Here is a 16,800-nt window from a genome sequence, read left to right on the forward strand (position 1 = left end):
AAGGTTTCCCCTAAAATGGAACACAACAGGAACAAATAGACTAAACTGCATTTCAAATAAATGACATAGTCACACGGGGTAGGGGGCAGGGGAAGAATCCAAATATCTTCTGAAAACAGTATTTTGACCATAAATCCTCAAACTCTCAAGCTAACCACTAAAAAGTATACATTTTGAACTCTAGCTAGTAGATTTGTTTTTGGCAGTGGCATGGGTGAGCAATTCTCTAACTATTGGCTGTATATTCTAGGATTTAGAAAATAAGTAAATATAGATAATGAAAACCAGGTCTCTCACTGTCAAGAGATTGGGATTAGGATTACATAAAGTGAAAAGGCTACTCTAAACACTGTATGTATGTCAACTGGATTTGGAAGTAACAGTGTGAACTCATAGGCTTTTTTTTTTTTTTAATGTTTATTTTTGAGAGAGAGAGAAAAAAAAAAAGAGAGAGAGAACAGGGGAGGGGCAGAGAGGGAGACACAGAAGCAGAAGTAGGCTCCAGGCTCTGAGTTGTCAGCACATTACCTGACTCGGGACTGAAACCCATGGACTGCGAGATCATGACCTGAGATGAATTTGGCCACCCAACTGAGCCATCCAGGTGCCCCTCATAGGTTTTCAATATATGGAGAGAAACAGATATGAAAATTGATACAGATGTGTGTGTGTGTGTGTATGTTTCCTCTCTTGTCTACTAAGCAGGCTTAAAAACCATACACTCAAAAGCAAGAGCACACCTCGTTTCCAAAGGCTTTAAGTTCCATCCTCTACTAAAAGGAACAAGTTCTCTTTGGAGAAAAGGCTGACTGACTATAAGGCTGGGGCTGGAGAAATAGAAAACTTATCATGTCAGGGATGTCCACTCTCACCGCTGTTGCTTAACATAGTGTTGGAAGTTCTAGCATCAGCAATCAGACAACAAAAGGAAATCAAAGGCATCAAAATTGGCAAAGATGAGGTTAAGCTTTCACTTTTTGCAGATGACATGATATTATACATGGAAAATCCGATAGACTCCACCAGAAGTCTGCTAGAACTGATACATGAATTTAGCAAAGTTGCAGGATACAAAATCAATGTACAGAAATCAGTTGCATTCTTATACACTAATAATGAAGCAACAGAAAGACAAATAAAGAAACTGATCCCATTCACAACTGCACCAAGAAGCATAAAATACCCAGGAATAAATCTAACCAAAGATGTAAAAGATCTGTATGCTGAAAACTATAGAAAGCTTATGAAGGAAATTGAAGAAGATATAAAGAAATGGAAAAACATTCCGTGCTCATGGATTGGAAGAATAAATATTGTCAAAATGCCAATACTACCCAAAGCTATCTACACATTCAATGCAATCCCAATCAAAATTGCACCAGCATTCTTCTCGAAACTAGAACAAGCAATCCTAAAATTCATATGGAACCACAAAAGGCCCCGAATAGCCAAACTAATTTTGAAGAAGAAGACCAAAACAGGGGGCGCCTGGGTGGCGCAGTCGGTTGAGCGTCCGACTTCAGCCAGGTCACGATCTCGCAGTCCGGGAGTTCGAGCCCCGCGTCAGGCTCTGGGCTGATGGCTCAGAGCCTGGAGCCTGTTTCCGATTCTGTGTCTCCCTCTCTCTCTGCCCCTCCCCCGTTCATGCTCTGTCTCTCTCTGTCCCAAAAATAAATAAACATTGAAAAAAAAAATTAAAAAAAAAAAAAAAAAAAAAGAAGACCAAAACAGGAGGCATCACAATCCCAGACTTTAGCCTCTACTACAAAGCTGTAATCATCAAGACAGCATGGTATTGGCACAAAAACAGACACATAGACCAATGGAATAGAATAGAAACCCCAGAACTTGACCCACAAACGTAAGGACAACTGATCTTTGACAAAGCAGGAAAGAATATCCAATGGAAAAAAGACAGTCTCTTTAACAAATGGTGCTGGGAGAAGTGGACAGCAACATGCAGAAGATTGAAACTAGACCACTTTCTCACACCATTCACAAAAATAAACTCAAAATGGATAAAGGACCTGAATGTGAGACAGGAAACCATCCAAACCCTAGAGGAGAAAGCAGGAGAAGACCTCTCTGACCTCAGCCGTAGCAATTTCTTACTTGACACATCCCCAAAGGCAAGGGAATTAAAAGCAAAAATGAACTACTGGGACCTTATGACGATAAAAAGCTTCTGCACAGCAAAGGAAACAATCAACAAAACCAGAAGGCAACCAACGGAATGGGAAAACATATTTGCAAATGACATATCGGACAAAGGGCTAGTATCCAAAATCTATAAAGAGCTCACCAAACTCCACACCCGAAAAACAAATAACCCAGTGAAGAAATGGGCAGAAAACATGAAAAGACAATTCTCTAAAGAAGACATCCGGATGGCAAACAGGCACATGAAAAGATGCTCAACGTCGTTCCTCATCAGGGAAATACAAATCAAAACCACACTCAGATATCACCTCACGCCAGTCAGAGTGGCCAAAATGAACAAATCAGGAGACTATAGATGCTGGCGAGGATGTGGAGAAACGGGAACCCTCTTGCACTGTTGGTGGGAATGCAAATTGGTGCAGCCGCTCTGGAAAACAATGTGGAGGTTCCTCAAAAAATTAAAAATAGACCTACCCTATGACCCAGCAATAGCACTGCTAGGAATTTACCCAAGGGATACAGGAGTACTGATGCATAGGGGCACTTGTACCCCAATGTTTATAGCAGCACTCTCAACAATAGCCAAATTATGGAAAGAGCCTAAATGTCCATCAGCTGATGAATGGATAAAGAAATTGTGGTTTATATACACAATGGAGTACTACGTGGCAATGAGAAAGAATGAAATATGGCCCTTTGTAGCAACATGGATGGAACTGGAGAGTGTGATGCTAAGTGAAATAAGCCATACAGAGAAAGACAGATACCATATGGTTTCACTCTTATGTGGATCCTGAGGAACTTAACAGAAACCCATGGGGGAGGGGAAGGAAAAAAAAACAAGGGGGTTAGAGTGGAAGAGAGCCAAAGCATAAGAGACTCTTAAAGACTGAGAACAAACTGAGGGTTAATGGGGGGTGGGAAGGAGGCGAGGGTGGGTGATGGGTATTGAGGAGGGCACCTTTTGGAATGAGCACTGGGTGTTGTATGGAAACCAATCTGACAATAAACTTCATATATTGAAGGAAAAAAAAAGAAAACTTACATCAGAAATTAAGAGGCTGTTCAAAAAAGAACAGGAACATGTCAAAAGAACATAGGAGCCAGCTTGAAGGGGACAATCTGAGCATCAAAATAAATCATGCTAACCATTGACAGCCCACTGAATAAACAGTCCATTATTCCACACTAATATGCAACTACTAAATGTAGAAAGAATGATGGAATTAAAAAACTACCACTTCGCAAAAATACTAATAACAGATTCTGGAAAGAATTACCAAAAATTGCTAGTTAGGGTGTGAAAGTTTGATGACAAAGAGGATATTTATAAAATCTCCCAAGTGTTTTTGATAAGATACTTTATTAATTAACAAAAGGAAACATGGTAACCTGATAGTGGAAAAAACCAGACACCACCCTAATCAAATTAAGTTAATATCACCAGGAATGGAACAGATTGACAGCATGTACTTCTGGAAATGCTATGCCAAGGACATGTGGCTTCTGTAGGACTTCTGCCAAAAGTGCATATCCTCAACCTAATCACAAAGAGACATGAGAAACCTAAATTTGGAAGACAGTCTAGCAAATAAACTGGCCTACATTCTTCTGCAATGTCAAGGTCATAAAAGACAAAAACTGAGGAACTATTCTAGATTTAAGAAGAATTTGGAGAGCATGACAACTAACTGTAATTCATTGTCCTAGACTGAAAGCTGGACCAGAAAAAAATGTTCGTCTTTTTTGCTAAAATGGACATTGGCACAATTGGTGAAATTTAATTAAAGTCTATAGATGAGATGCTAGCATTTTATCAATGTTCACTTCCAGATCTAGTAACTATACTCTGGTTACAAGAGAGAATATCCTTGTTTTTTGGGAAATGCACACTGAAATATCCAGCAGTAAAGAAGCATTATCTCTACAATTTACACTTTCAAGTTCAAGAAAAAATTATATATGTATGTAGTACACGTGTAAAGGGAAAATGACCAGCCATGATAAGAGGTTAACATGTAGGGGGGTGCCTGGGTGGCTCAGTAGTTAAGCATCTGACTCTCAATTTTGGCTCAGGTCACGATCCCACAGTTTGTGAGTTCAAGTCCCACATACGGCTCTGTGCTGAAGGCGCAGAGCCTACTTGGGATTCTCTCTTTCCCTCTCTCTCTACCCCTCTCCTGCTCCTGTGCACACATGTGCATAGTCTCTCTCCCTCTCAAAATAAATTAAAAATAATAATAATAATAATAATACTCTTGAAAAAATACAGGAGACTCTCTTCCTGACCTTGAGATGACGAAACATTCCATAAACACACACACATACACACCACACATCCCTAACTATAAAGAAAAAATTAACAAACTGGACTATATTAAAATTAAGAACTTCCATTTATCAAAAGATAGCATTAAAGAAAGAGAAAGAAAAGGCACAGAGTGGGAGGACATATGTGCAAGACATATAAATGACAAAGGACTCACATCTGGAATAGCCAAAGAACTATAAATCAGTACAAAAAAGACACACTACACCACTTCATACCCATTTCAGTGGTTACTATTAAAGAAAAAAAAGTGTGGTGAGGACATGGGAAAATTAAAACACTTGTTGGGAAGAGAATTCCTTGATGGGAATGTAAAATGGTAGAGCTGCTGTGGAAAACAGTATGGAGGCTCCTCAAAAAATTAAAAATAGAATTATCATATGACCCAGAAATTCCACTTCTGAATATATCCCCAAAAAACTGAAAGCAGGGCCTCTAAGAGATATTTTCTCACACAATTTCACAGCTATTATTTACAACAGCCAAAAGTCCACACAGAAACAACCAAAGTGTCCACTGATTGGAAAATGGATAAACAAAATGTGGCATATACATACAGTAGAATACTATTAAACCTTTAAAAAGGAAATTCTGATACATGCTACCATGTGCATGAACTCTGAGAACATTATGCTAAGTGAAATCAGCCAGTGGCAAAAAGACAAATATGATTCCACTCATATGAAGTACTTACACAGTCGGATTCAAAGAGACAGAAGGTAGTTGCCAGAGGCTGGGGAGGGGGAATGGGGAGTTGTTGATTAATGGAGACAGAGTTTCAGTTTTGCAAGATGAAAAAGTTCTGGAGATGGATGGTGGGAACAGTTGCTCAATGTGAATGTACTTAATAGTACTGAACCGTACACTTAAAAATGGTTAAGACGGTAAATGTGTTTTACTACAAAAAAAAAAAGAGTTAAAAAAGAGAGATAACATAGTAAAAAAAATGGGCAAGTGATTTTAAGAAGCACTTCACAAATAAGATATCTAACTGTCCACTAAACACATAAAAGTAAGATACAAAAATGTGCTTAATCCCACTGATAATAATGCAAATGCAAACTGAAGCCACTTCGGAATCCCTCTACATACACCTGAATGGTTAAAATGGAGAGTGACTTAAGTGCAGGTGAGAATGTGGAGCCACCAGCCGTGTAAAATGGGAAATGATCTGGCCCTATATCCAAGAAAGCTGAACACTATGCACCCTATGACCTCATAGTTTCACTCCTAGTTACAGAGCCAACAGAAATGGCTGTACATGTGGACTAAAAGACATGAATAAGAATGTTCCTGGGGCACCTGGGTGGCTCAGTCAATTAGGTGTCTGACTTCGGCTCAAGTGATAATCTCACGGTTCATGAGTTTGGGCCCCGAATCAGGCTCTGTGCTGACAGCTCAGAGCCTGGAGCCTGCTTTGGATTCTGTGTCTCTCTCTCTCTCTTTGCCCTCCCCCCGCTCACACTCTGTCCCTCTTGCTCAAAAATAAATAAACATTAGGGGTGCCTGGGTGGCGCAGTCAGTTGAGCGTCCGACTTCAGCCAGGTCACGATCTCGCGGTCCGTGAGTTCGAGCCCCGCGTCAGGCTCTGGGCTGATGGCTCGGAGCCTGGAGCCTGTTTCCGATTCTGTGTCTCCCTCTCTCTCTGCCCCTCCCCCGTTCATGCTCTGTCTCTCTCTGTCCCAAAAATTAAAACAAAACAAAACAAAACAAAAAAAGTTGAAAAAAATAAATAAATAAACATTAAAAAAAATTTTTTTTTAAATGTTCCTAACAATACTGTTCTTAGTAGCCACAAAAGGGAAACTCTAGATGTCCATCAACAAAGAACAGATGAGTAACATAGTCATTCCATGGATTAGTAATCTGCAATGAAGACGGAACTGCTGTTATAAGATAACAATATGGATAAGCAAAGTGATGGTAACACTGAGTTAAGGAAATCATACAGACATAGAAAAGAACAGAGGGTACAATTATACCTATGTAAAGATAAAAAATTAGCAAAATTCGGACACCTGGTTGGCATAGTTGGTAGAGCATGCAACTCTTGATCTCAGGGTTCTAAATTCGAGCTCCATGTTGGGTGTAGAGATTACTTAAAAATAAAAATCTTAAAAAACATTAGCAAAATTAACCTCTGGAGCTAGACGTTAGGATGGTAGTTACTTCTAGAAAGGGCAGAAATTAAGAGGGGACATGTGGGGAGCCACTGTGATATAAGTGTGCTCTGTTCCTTGACCTAGTGGTGGCTGCAGAGTATATTCGCTTTGTGGTGATTCACTACACTGAACACAAGTGCTTTTGTGTTCTGGGTGTATACTTCATCAAAAAACTAAAAACAGGGATGCCTGGCTGGCTCAGTCAGAAGAGCATGCAACACTTGATCTCAGGTGGGGTTGTGAGCTTGAGCCCTATGCTGGGTGTAGAGATTACTAAAAAAATAAATAAAGAAAAAAAACTTAAAAAATTAAAAACAAAAAACAACTCTGTACTCACCAACTTCCTTTTACATGAAGCTACTGCAGGCTGATATTTTTCCCTATTTCAATTTTTGTTAACACAATTCTGCAAATGCATGTGCATTTCCACATGTAAACTCTACCCTCCCCCACCATTAACAACAGGCCAAAAAATAAAATTGATGGAGGGAAGAGATTTTTAGCCTACTTTTTAATAACAGATACAAAAATATCATTTGGTAAAAAACTTCTAGATACAGGCGCACCTGGCTGGTTCAATTGGTAGAACATCCAACTCTTGATCTCAGGGTCATAAATTCAAGCCTCATGCTGAGTATAGAGTTTACTTAATAAAAAAAAAAAAAGAATAAAAAAAATTTTCATTTTTTTAACATTTATTTATTTTTGAGACACAGAGAGAGACAAAGCATGAGCCAGGTAGGGGCAGAGAGAGGGGGAAACACAGAATCCAAACCAGGCTCCAGGCTCTGAGCTGTCAGCACAGAGCCTGATGTGGGGCTCGAACTCACAAACTGTGAGATCATGAACTGAGCTGAAGTTGGATGCTTAACCGACTGAGCCACTCAGGTGCACCAATGAAAAATTTTTTTAAAAAGAATGTTTTAAAAAAACCCTTCCAGATACAAATAATGAAACAATACAACTAATGTATACATGCTTCTCAAGGTAAAGTCCACGTTTCATGGTCTGCATCACCAACTCAAAATTTAAGTTTAGTTTTTAAATTTTGCCTTTCAAGTTTCAGAGGTGGATTGTTCAATCACACGGTTAACTAATTTTTATACCGAAAAGGTATATGATCACAAATAATCATAATCATCACAGTCATCAATTATTTAGACAGATTCTAACTGAAGTAACTACAATTTACTACTTATCTATTAACCTTTAGAAAAATGTATTCTTGGGACAATAAAAAAGTATATTACTTCTACTACAAGGATTAACCATGAACACCTGAGCAGTGTGTGAAACCTGGAAAGTGCAGGCACATAGGAGACCAAATCATCCTCTCCGCTCACTGTGACAAAGAATTAGTCATACAAAGGCTCCAAACCAGACGTCATAGCTACTCACAAGAATGGGAATAATTTTCTCAAAACTAGAACAGTGGGTGGCTCAGTCGGTTAAGCATCTGATTTTGGCGTAGGTCATGATCTCATAGGTTCATGAGTTCGAGCCCTGCGTCGGGCTCTGTGCTGACAGCTCGGAGCCTGGAGCCTGCTTCAGATTCTGTCTCTCCCTCTCTCTCTGCCCCTCCCCCATGCACTCTCTGTCTCTCAAAAAATAATAATAATAATTAATTAATTAAAAAACCTAGGAACAGCAGTAGTGTTGTATTTTATATTTACAAAAGTTCCAATCAGCAGTGAGGTGCTCTGGTCAAAAAAGGTCCTTTCTCCTCCACCTTAACTAAATCTAGCCCCAAACAATATTTGAAATGAGAGGTAAAGAAACGTCCCCATGCCCTGCCACTATAAGAAAAGTGTTGAACACTGTGCAGTGACAGAGACACATATGTGGGTGCCCACATGAGTGGGTGAGTATGTGTACATGGTGTCTACATGATCAAAAGCCAACAGCTTCATTCATCTGGTTAATCATCAATGCTCCAACCCAGTTACAGGAATTCAAGTTGTGGGAAGTGTCCAAATGCCAGTAGAGACGCACAGTGAAGTATGAAAAATTAGGAAAATAAAATAACACTTAATTTTGTGGGGTCTCCAAACCCTTTTGATCTGAAATTTTCAATTTTTCTGTTCATTTTCACTATTTCTTTCTTTCCTTCTGTGTCTTCTTCAATTTCTATTCAGTGACATTTTTCTTCTCCTTTCTTAAGTAAAAGCAATTGCTTCAGTCTGGATAAAGTGTTCCCAAACAGTTTCACCTCTTCTGAGACCCTTCCCACTCCACACACCCCCTACTTAAAAGAGCCAACAAAGGAGAGCCACAGCTGGATGTGCTGGCACAGAGCAGGAATACAGTTGTTTTTGCTTTACAATAAAAAAGTACTCACTGTTCAAAACCAAACTACCATCAACTCCAGATACAGACCTCAGAAGATCTGACATGCCTCCTCAGGGCACACTCCATAGTGAACCTTCAAAAACTCTGTTTGCCACTGATGGGGAGGCAACAGAAGGAAAGCAGAACATATCCAATGCCAATGTTTCAACCTGTTCTTCCAGTCACGTAAATAACAGGTCACCCAGTCACAAAGACACTCTGCTCTGAAGACAACCCTAGCAACTAAGTAACCTGTTAGGTCAGGAAACGCCAGCTATCTTACACAAAAGAGTGACAGCACTGCCACCAAGGAAGCAATTCAGGATGCTGATTCAGACTAACGGAAGTAGGGCAAAAGTCTATTCCTGGTAGCCATAGGATGACACCCAGCAGCTCATCAAAGCTGTAGCAAGGAAGAAATCTGGGGGCAGGTGGAGTATGTCTGGGTTTAGTTTTGACAACCCTGGAATAGAAAAACCAGCATTCCCAGCTAGATCTTTCAATACATATAAGGAATTCCCTCATCTGCTGTTACCATGAGATGCTTCTTAAAATAATTAAGCCACAATCTATCAAAGCCCTGCCTGGACAAAAGGCTTTTAAACAGATCATGTTTCAAGCAGTGCTTGGTTTCTCCCTATCAGACTAGCAGAAACCCTCTCCAGGTTTTCTCCATAGAGTCAAAGTTTCTACTCAAAACACAAAATTCCCAGGACAAACAAGCAAAGAACAAATAAGTAGATTCTGCACGAAGAAAGACTAGAAGACTGTGTGGATCTCTGCAGTGGATCTAAGAATTGACCAGCAGAAAAATGGTCTGGAGTCATCTTTTCCCTTGGATGGTCCAAATCAACGCAGACACTGAGAACACCCAAAGAAGACTATTATTTTCAGAAATCAGTCCTGAGCTGGTAAAAATTTCTAGAGGTAATCAATAAAAATGCTACTACCTGTCATTACAAAGCACTTGCCATGTGCCAGATTCTGTGCTAACCACTTCCATACATTCCTTCTTTCATCCTGACTATGATGACGCTGTGAAGCACATGCATACAAAGCCTGGGTCCGTCTGCTATTGAAGCCCCTAGCCACTATCCTGTACCAACAAGAACTAAACCAGCCTCAAAAAGAATGTAAGAAAAACGAGTTATGCTCTAACTAAATAAATATTACCCAATTTTAACGGGATTAATACAGGATTAGCTGTCAGAAAAAGAGTAACAGTTTACAGTGTGCAAGGGAGTAAGACTGGAAATAAAAAATCCTATCTAGGGGTTCCAGGAATGTTATTGCTGGTCATCCTTTAAGACCTGGCACACATGCTCTTTTCATAAAAACCTTCTTGGGCTGGAAACAATGTTTTCCTGAAATGCTTACACCGCTTTCCTGCTCTCCCGGGTATCTGAATTTTTTGCGTGAATTTTAGTTATGTTTGTATATGACAACCTCCACCTGTTACACCACAAGCTCCTTGAAGGCAGACTCTACCTCCAGCTCACACCAGCACAAGAGCCTTGCACAAGGCAAGTGCTCAGTGATTTGTTTCACAGTAAGCCTACTATTTGGTTTCATTCATAAAGTCAGACCAAACACACCAAGTATACCACACTGTGAACTCTTCAAAGGCTGTGTGTTCCCAGAGGTTCGCAGAAGGCAAACCCTAAATAATGTTTATTTAATAAATCAAACATTTTAAGATTCACTCCTCCTAAAATCCATCACATATTCAAACACTGCCACATTTTAATACCTTTGACAATGATGCTGTTGTTCCAGGTTTTACGAGTTTGCCTCCTGTAGATGCTGAAGAGCTGTTTTCAGGTTTAGTTTTTTCTACTGTTTGTGTTTTGCTTATCCCAGACACTTTAGGCACTGAGCCGACACTCCTGCTTGCCTTCTTCATTCTGGGCTGCCTCTTTGTGATGCATTTACAAGCAAATCTGTGAAAAGAAATGGCATTATACTGAGAACACAACTGGAAGAAAACTCTGTAGAAATTTGTTTCTGAAAAATTTTATTATAAATAAATAAATAAATAGATAAATAAAACTGTTTGAAAGCTCGATGTTGATGCAGAAAAGAAAAAGCTGAAAAGGTCTTAGACTTAATCAGAATGCACCCCATGTTTAAGGCTTCCTCCTTGAATATTACTAGCTTGAAACTATTTTGTGCATTTCAGTTCAGTCATTAAAAAGAATATCCTAGATCTCTAATGGAACTGGCTAAATACAACACAGCATACATTATCTTTGGCATTTAATGAAGAAATAATCAACCTGCCATTTGAGAATTAGCCATTTTACATGTATTTGAGGGTGATCATATTTTCCAAATTATCCAGCATAGTCTTAATTTCAAATACTTGCTGTGATAGCCTCATAGAAGCCAGGAGAACTTCCCAGAAACTCCAACATTGTATCTAAATATATTTCTCAGCTTCTCTCTTTTATCCAGAGGTACCATCAAAATTCCTTATTGGCGGGGGGAGTACAGGGGGTACCTGAGTGGCTCAGTCAGTTAAGCATCTGACTTCAGCTCAGGTCATGATCTCGAGGTTCATGGGTTTGGGCCCTGTGTCAGCCTCTGTGCTGATAGCTTAGAGCCTGGAGTCTGCTTTGGATACTGTCTCCCTCTCTCTCTCTTTGCCCCTCCCCCACTTGTGTGCACTCTCTCTCTCTCTCTCTCAAAAATAAATAAACATTTAAAAAATTCTTTATCATAACATAAACCTTGAGGCACCTGAGTGGCTCAAGTGGTTAAGCATCAGGTCACAATCTCATGGTTTGTAAGTTTGAGCCCTCTTCACTGACAGTGCAGTGCCTGCTTGGGATTCTCTCTCGCTCTCTGCCCCTCTCCCACTTGTGCACTCTCTCTCAAAATAAATAAATAAACTTAAAAAAAAAAAAAACCTTTGGGAAAAAAAAGAATATAAATCTCAATTTTTTGGTTCAGAAAACAAGGGCATCTATATTACCTGTAAGGAATGTGGCAAGTCTACCACCTAAGTGGCTCATACCTGATTTCACAGCTTAGAGGACTTAGAATAACACTGGCAGCACACAAAACTGCACCCAGATAAACCTTTAAATATATTTTTATTAACTAAGCTAGAAAAGCAATCCCTACAATAAAGCATGTTTGGAAAGATGCCATGGACCAGGCTGGGTAGAGCAATACAATTCACAAAATGAAAGCCTACTTGAATGTAAGAAAGTTTGTGTATGGTGACTCTGAGACACTATAATCAGCACAAAAAGAGGCTATTCTATTCTATGAAGATTTCTACACCCTAATAAACTTACAGAAGAACCTTTGGAAAAGAAAAGGCTCTTTCCAATAGCCTTAATGAATACTTTACCTAGACTGAGCTCGAACACTCCAGATTTATCTTGCCTTGACATAATACAAACCGTACCAACTGGTTTGGTGGCAGGAGCAGTGAGACAGGGTGAAGGGGGCTCTGCTCCACCCTCAACATGATAAGGCCTTTGAGAAAAAGGCACTGTTATTAACAGCAACCAAAACACAGCGACACCTCAGAGACTCTGCTGCCTACCCTTCCTCCAACTTCCTGGTTATTCCTTATAGAAAATATTGTATACAGTAATGATCAAATTATCCACCTTTTTTTCTTAACGGTTTAGCTTTCTACTTTCTATTCCATTTGAGTAATCTGCCCAGTGGAAGTACTCCCTACAGTTCAGCTCCACCATGTATTTCCTACACCTTCCCAGAGGATACTGAAACTGACCAAGACAGATTCAAGTAGCTTCCCTCTGCCAACCAGCAAGGAATGACACTGGGTCCATCACTAACTCAAAGTACTGTGGAAAACAATCAAGTCCCCAAGAGGCTTTCCTTCAACTTTTCACTTTCCCTTGTTTACCTGTTTGGGTTTTTTGTTTTTTGTTTTTTTGTTGTTGTTGTTTTTCTGTTTTGGGGTGGGGGGTAGAGAGACAGAGACAGCATGAGTGGGGTGGGGGCAGAGGGAGAGGGACAGAGAGAATCCTAAGAAGGCTCCACGCTGCCAGCACAGGGCCCAATGCAGGGCTCAAACCCACAAAGCCAGGAGATCCTGACCTGAGCCAAAACTAAGAGCCAGACACTTAACTGACTGAGCCACCCATGCGCCCCTTACCTGCTCTTTTCTAAGTCTCATATCTTGCAGACGGCTCCCTGGAGTTTTGTTCTTTTCTTCTTCAAATTCCATGCCTGCGCCCCTTTTCTACACCATTCAGACCCTCTGCCATTCTCTGCCTGCTTGTCCAACTCCTGCCAAATTAACTTTTCCTAGACAGGCAGCACCCAACAGAACCTACTGCAATGATGAAAATGTTCTGTGTGTATCTGTGCTGTCCAACATAGTAACCACTGGCCACTTGTGCCTACTGAGCACTTGAAATGTGGCTAGTGTGACTGAGGAACTTAATTTTAAGTTTGATTTTAACCAATTTAAACTTAAAGGTACGTGGTAGCTACCAAAATGGACAATGTAACAGACCGTCCCTTTCCTGCTGCTATCACCTAAAACCTAATGAATTACCACTTTTGACCCACTAGGACGGCTATAATCAAAAAGATAGGTGGTAAAAAATGTTGGAAAGAATGTGCAGTAATTAAAACCTTCACATGCAGCATAAAATGATGCAGCTGCTTTGGAAAAGAGTCTAGCAGTTCCATTTCAAATGGTTAAACACAGAGTTACCATACAATCTAGCAATTCTATTCCTGGGTTTATACCCAAGAGAAATAAAAACATTTGTCCACACACAAACTTACGTACAAATGTCCATAGAAAGATTATTCATAATAGCCACAAACTGGAAACAACCCAAACAACCTCAAAAAATTCTCCCAAATTAAACTATAATAAGAGCATTTAGATTACTTTTCATTATCAGCATGTATTTGTTACTGGATACATATTACTATCACTTAGTTCTATTTACATGCTTTCTACATACAAAATAACTTTTTGTTTCAATTCCAAATGTCTATCAATTGGTGAAAGATAAAGCAAATATGGCATACCTATTAAATGGAGTATTATTTCGGCATAAAAAAGAAATGAACTACCACTACCAGGGTACCTGGGTGGCTCAGGCAGCTGAGCATTTGACTATTGGTTTCAGCTCAGGTCATGTCGTCATGGTTCCTGGGTTCGAGCCCTGCATCAGGCTCCATGTTATCAGCAGAGCCTGCTTGGGATTTTCTCTCTCTGCGCCTCCTCCACTCATTCTCCCTTTCCCTCTCTCTCTCAAAAATAAATAAATAAAACTTAAAAAAAAATGAACTACCAACAGAAAGTATAACATGGATGAACCCTGAAATCATTATACCAGGTGAAAGAAACCAGACACAAAGAATCACGTATATATGATTCCATTTATACAAACTGTCCAGAATAGGCAAATTCAAAGAGACAGAAAGTAGATAAGAGGTCATCAGAGGCTAGGGTAGCGGAAATGGATACTGACTGCTAATGGACACAAGGCTTATTTTGGGGGACGAAACATTCTAGACATTCAGTTTTTAAATGGGGGAATTGTACGGAAATATGAATTATATCTCAATAAAGCTGTTACAAAAACAAAACAAACCCTGGGGCTCCTGGCTAGCTCAGAGAAGAGCATGTGACTCTTGATGTTAGGGTTCTAAGTTTGAGTCCCACATTGGGTATAGAGATTACTTAAAAATAAAATCTTAAAAAAATTAAAAACCTAATAAAAATCAAACAAGGACTTCTAGAAAGTAAATCCCAACACTGTAAAATACCCAATAAGATAAAGAAAAGGACTACAGTCTTGCAAACATCTGAGATGAGGCAAGCAGCACAGCCAAAAGCTTTAAAAGATGCTGAGATACATAACTGGTCCAGGCGCCTGGCAGCTTGAGATCTTAGGAGAACTTAGACCAGTGGTTCTCACCCACATTGGACCCAAAGCTCCCTTTCTATAATAAATATGTAAATACCCTCTACTACTGAGTGAAATCCAAAGCTAACCTATTTATTATATACATACAGATGCTTTCTAAAGATACATGTGGCAACTACAACTTTTTAAAAAATGTTTTATTATTTATTTGTGTGTGTGTGTGTGTGTGTGTGTGTGTGTGTGTGTGTGAGAGAGAGAGAGAGAGAGAGAGAGAGAGAGAGAGCGCAAACATGAGTGGGGGAGGGGCGGAGAGAGAGGGAGACAGAATCTGAAGCAGGCTCCAGGCTCTGAGCTATCAGCACAGAGCCTGACACGGGGCTCGAACCCACCAACTGTGAGATCATGACCTGAGCCGAAGTCGGACGCTTAACCAACTGAGCCACCCAGATGCTCCTAAAACTTTTATAAAAATAAAAAATAGAAGTATTCTGTAATAAAATAAATGTGAATTTCAATATGTGAATGTTCAAGCAATACTATGCTAGGAACAAAACAGTCAGAAATCCACACCTCTAAGTTAAATCACTGAATCTGACAACTGCAAATAGTCTTGACTTGGGCCTGTGGTGGTACTACAACTGAGATACCATGCCATCTATCATGCATACTATCAATAATATGATTTTCGGAGCACTTGGGTGGCTTAATCGGTTGAGTATCTGACTTCGGCTCAGGTCATGATCTCAGGGTTCGTAGGTTTGAGTCCTGCATCTGTGCTGACAGCTCAGAGCCTGGAGCCTACTTCTGATTCTGTGTCTCCCTCTCTCTCTCCCCTCCCCCACTTGTGTTCTGTCTCTTTTTCTCTAATAAACAAACATTAAAATAATAATAATAATAATAATAATAATAATAATAATAATAATAAAGTGATTTTCTAAGAGGATGAACCACATTTAGTGTGATAGTCAACTTTATATGCCAACTGACTACACCACAGAGTGCATAAACTTTTGGTCAAATTATCCTGGGTGTAAGGATGTTTCTGAAAGAGATTAACATTTAAATTTAGTTTCCTGACTCCTTGAGTTGGGATGTTGGTCTTTTCCTGTCTTTGGACTCCAACTTGAAAAACTGGATCTTCTTGGCTCTCAAGCCCACCAACTTTCAGACTAGAATTTACACCATCAGCTCTCTTGGTTCTCAGGCCTTCAGACTTGGACCAGAACTTACACTGTTGGCTCTCCTGGGTCTCCAGCTTGCTGACTGCAGATCCTGATACTTCTCAGCTCCATGATCATGTGAGCCAACTCCTTGTAATAAATCTATTTTGGGGGAGCACCTGGGGTGGCTCAGTTGGTTGAGCATCCGACTTCAGCTCAGGCCATGTCATGATCTCACGGTTTATGTGTTTGAGTCCCACATCAGGCTCGCTGCTGTTAGCGCAGAGCAGGCTTCCAATCCTCTGTCCCCCTCTCAAACTGCCTCTCTCTCTCAAAAATCAATAAAACATTAAAAAAAAAACTTAAAAAGAAAATCTGTGTGTGCGTGTGCGTGTGTGTGTGTAGATCTTACTGGTTCTGTTCCTCTGGAGAATGCTGAATAATAAACTTGGTAAAGCTGAGAACAAAACAATTTCTCCTCAATGTCTACAGTAACTGCATTCCTGGAAAATTCCAGGAAGTGTAGTTCCAAAACTACACTTAAAAAATGCCTTCTTTGTGTAAAATGGAATTAGATTCTAGGCTCAGTCATAAGCGTTTTTTTTCTATCTATGTAAATTATTCAGCAAGATATTCCAAAGTTGTGGCAGATCACAGGAAAAGTTTGGTTCTATGGAATGGACACTTCATTGAGTCTAGAATTCCATGGCCCCTACCTACTAAATTTCAACAGCAACCACCAACCATTGAGACAACCAAAAAAGCTTCCATGATTTTCTAAAACA

General features: G+C 39.8%; 1 protein-coding gene across 4 annotated transcripts in view; it reads right to left on the reverse strand.

Moving 5' to 3' along the window:
* SPECC1L (sperm antigen with calponin homology and coiled-coil domains 1 like) overlaps positions 1 to 16,800 on the reverse strand; it is a 142,628-nt gene that overhangs the window by 97,996 nt on the left and 27,832 nt on the right. For all 4 annotated transcript variants that reach the window (XM_047827678.1, XM_047827674.1, XM_047827675.1 and 1 more), the window contains one exon: positions 10,730 to 10,919. In XM_047827678.1, coding sequence (XP_047683634.1) covers positions 10,730 to 10,882 — 153 coding nt within the window. In that variant the 5' untranslated portion in view covers positions 10,883 to 10,919. The remainder of the gene's footprint in view (positions 1 to 10,729; positions 10,920 to 16,800) is intronic.

The sequence above is a fragment of the Prionailurus viverrinus genome, chromosome D3, assembly GCF_022837055.1.
Source record: "Prionailurus viverrinus isolate Anna chromosome D3, UM_Priviv_1.0, whole genome shotgun sequence".
Taxonomy (NCBI): domain Eukaryota; kingdom Metazoa; phylum Chordata; class Mammalia; order Carnivora; family Felidae; genus Prionailurus; species Prionailurus viverrinus.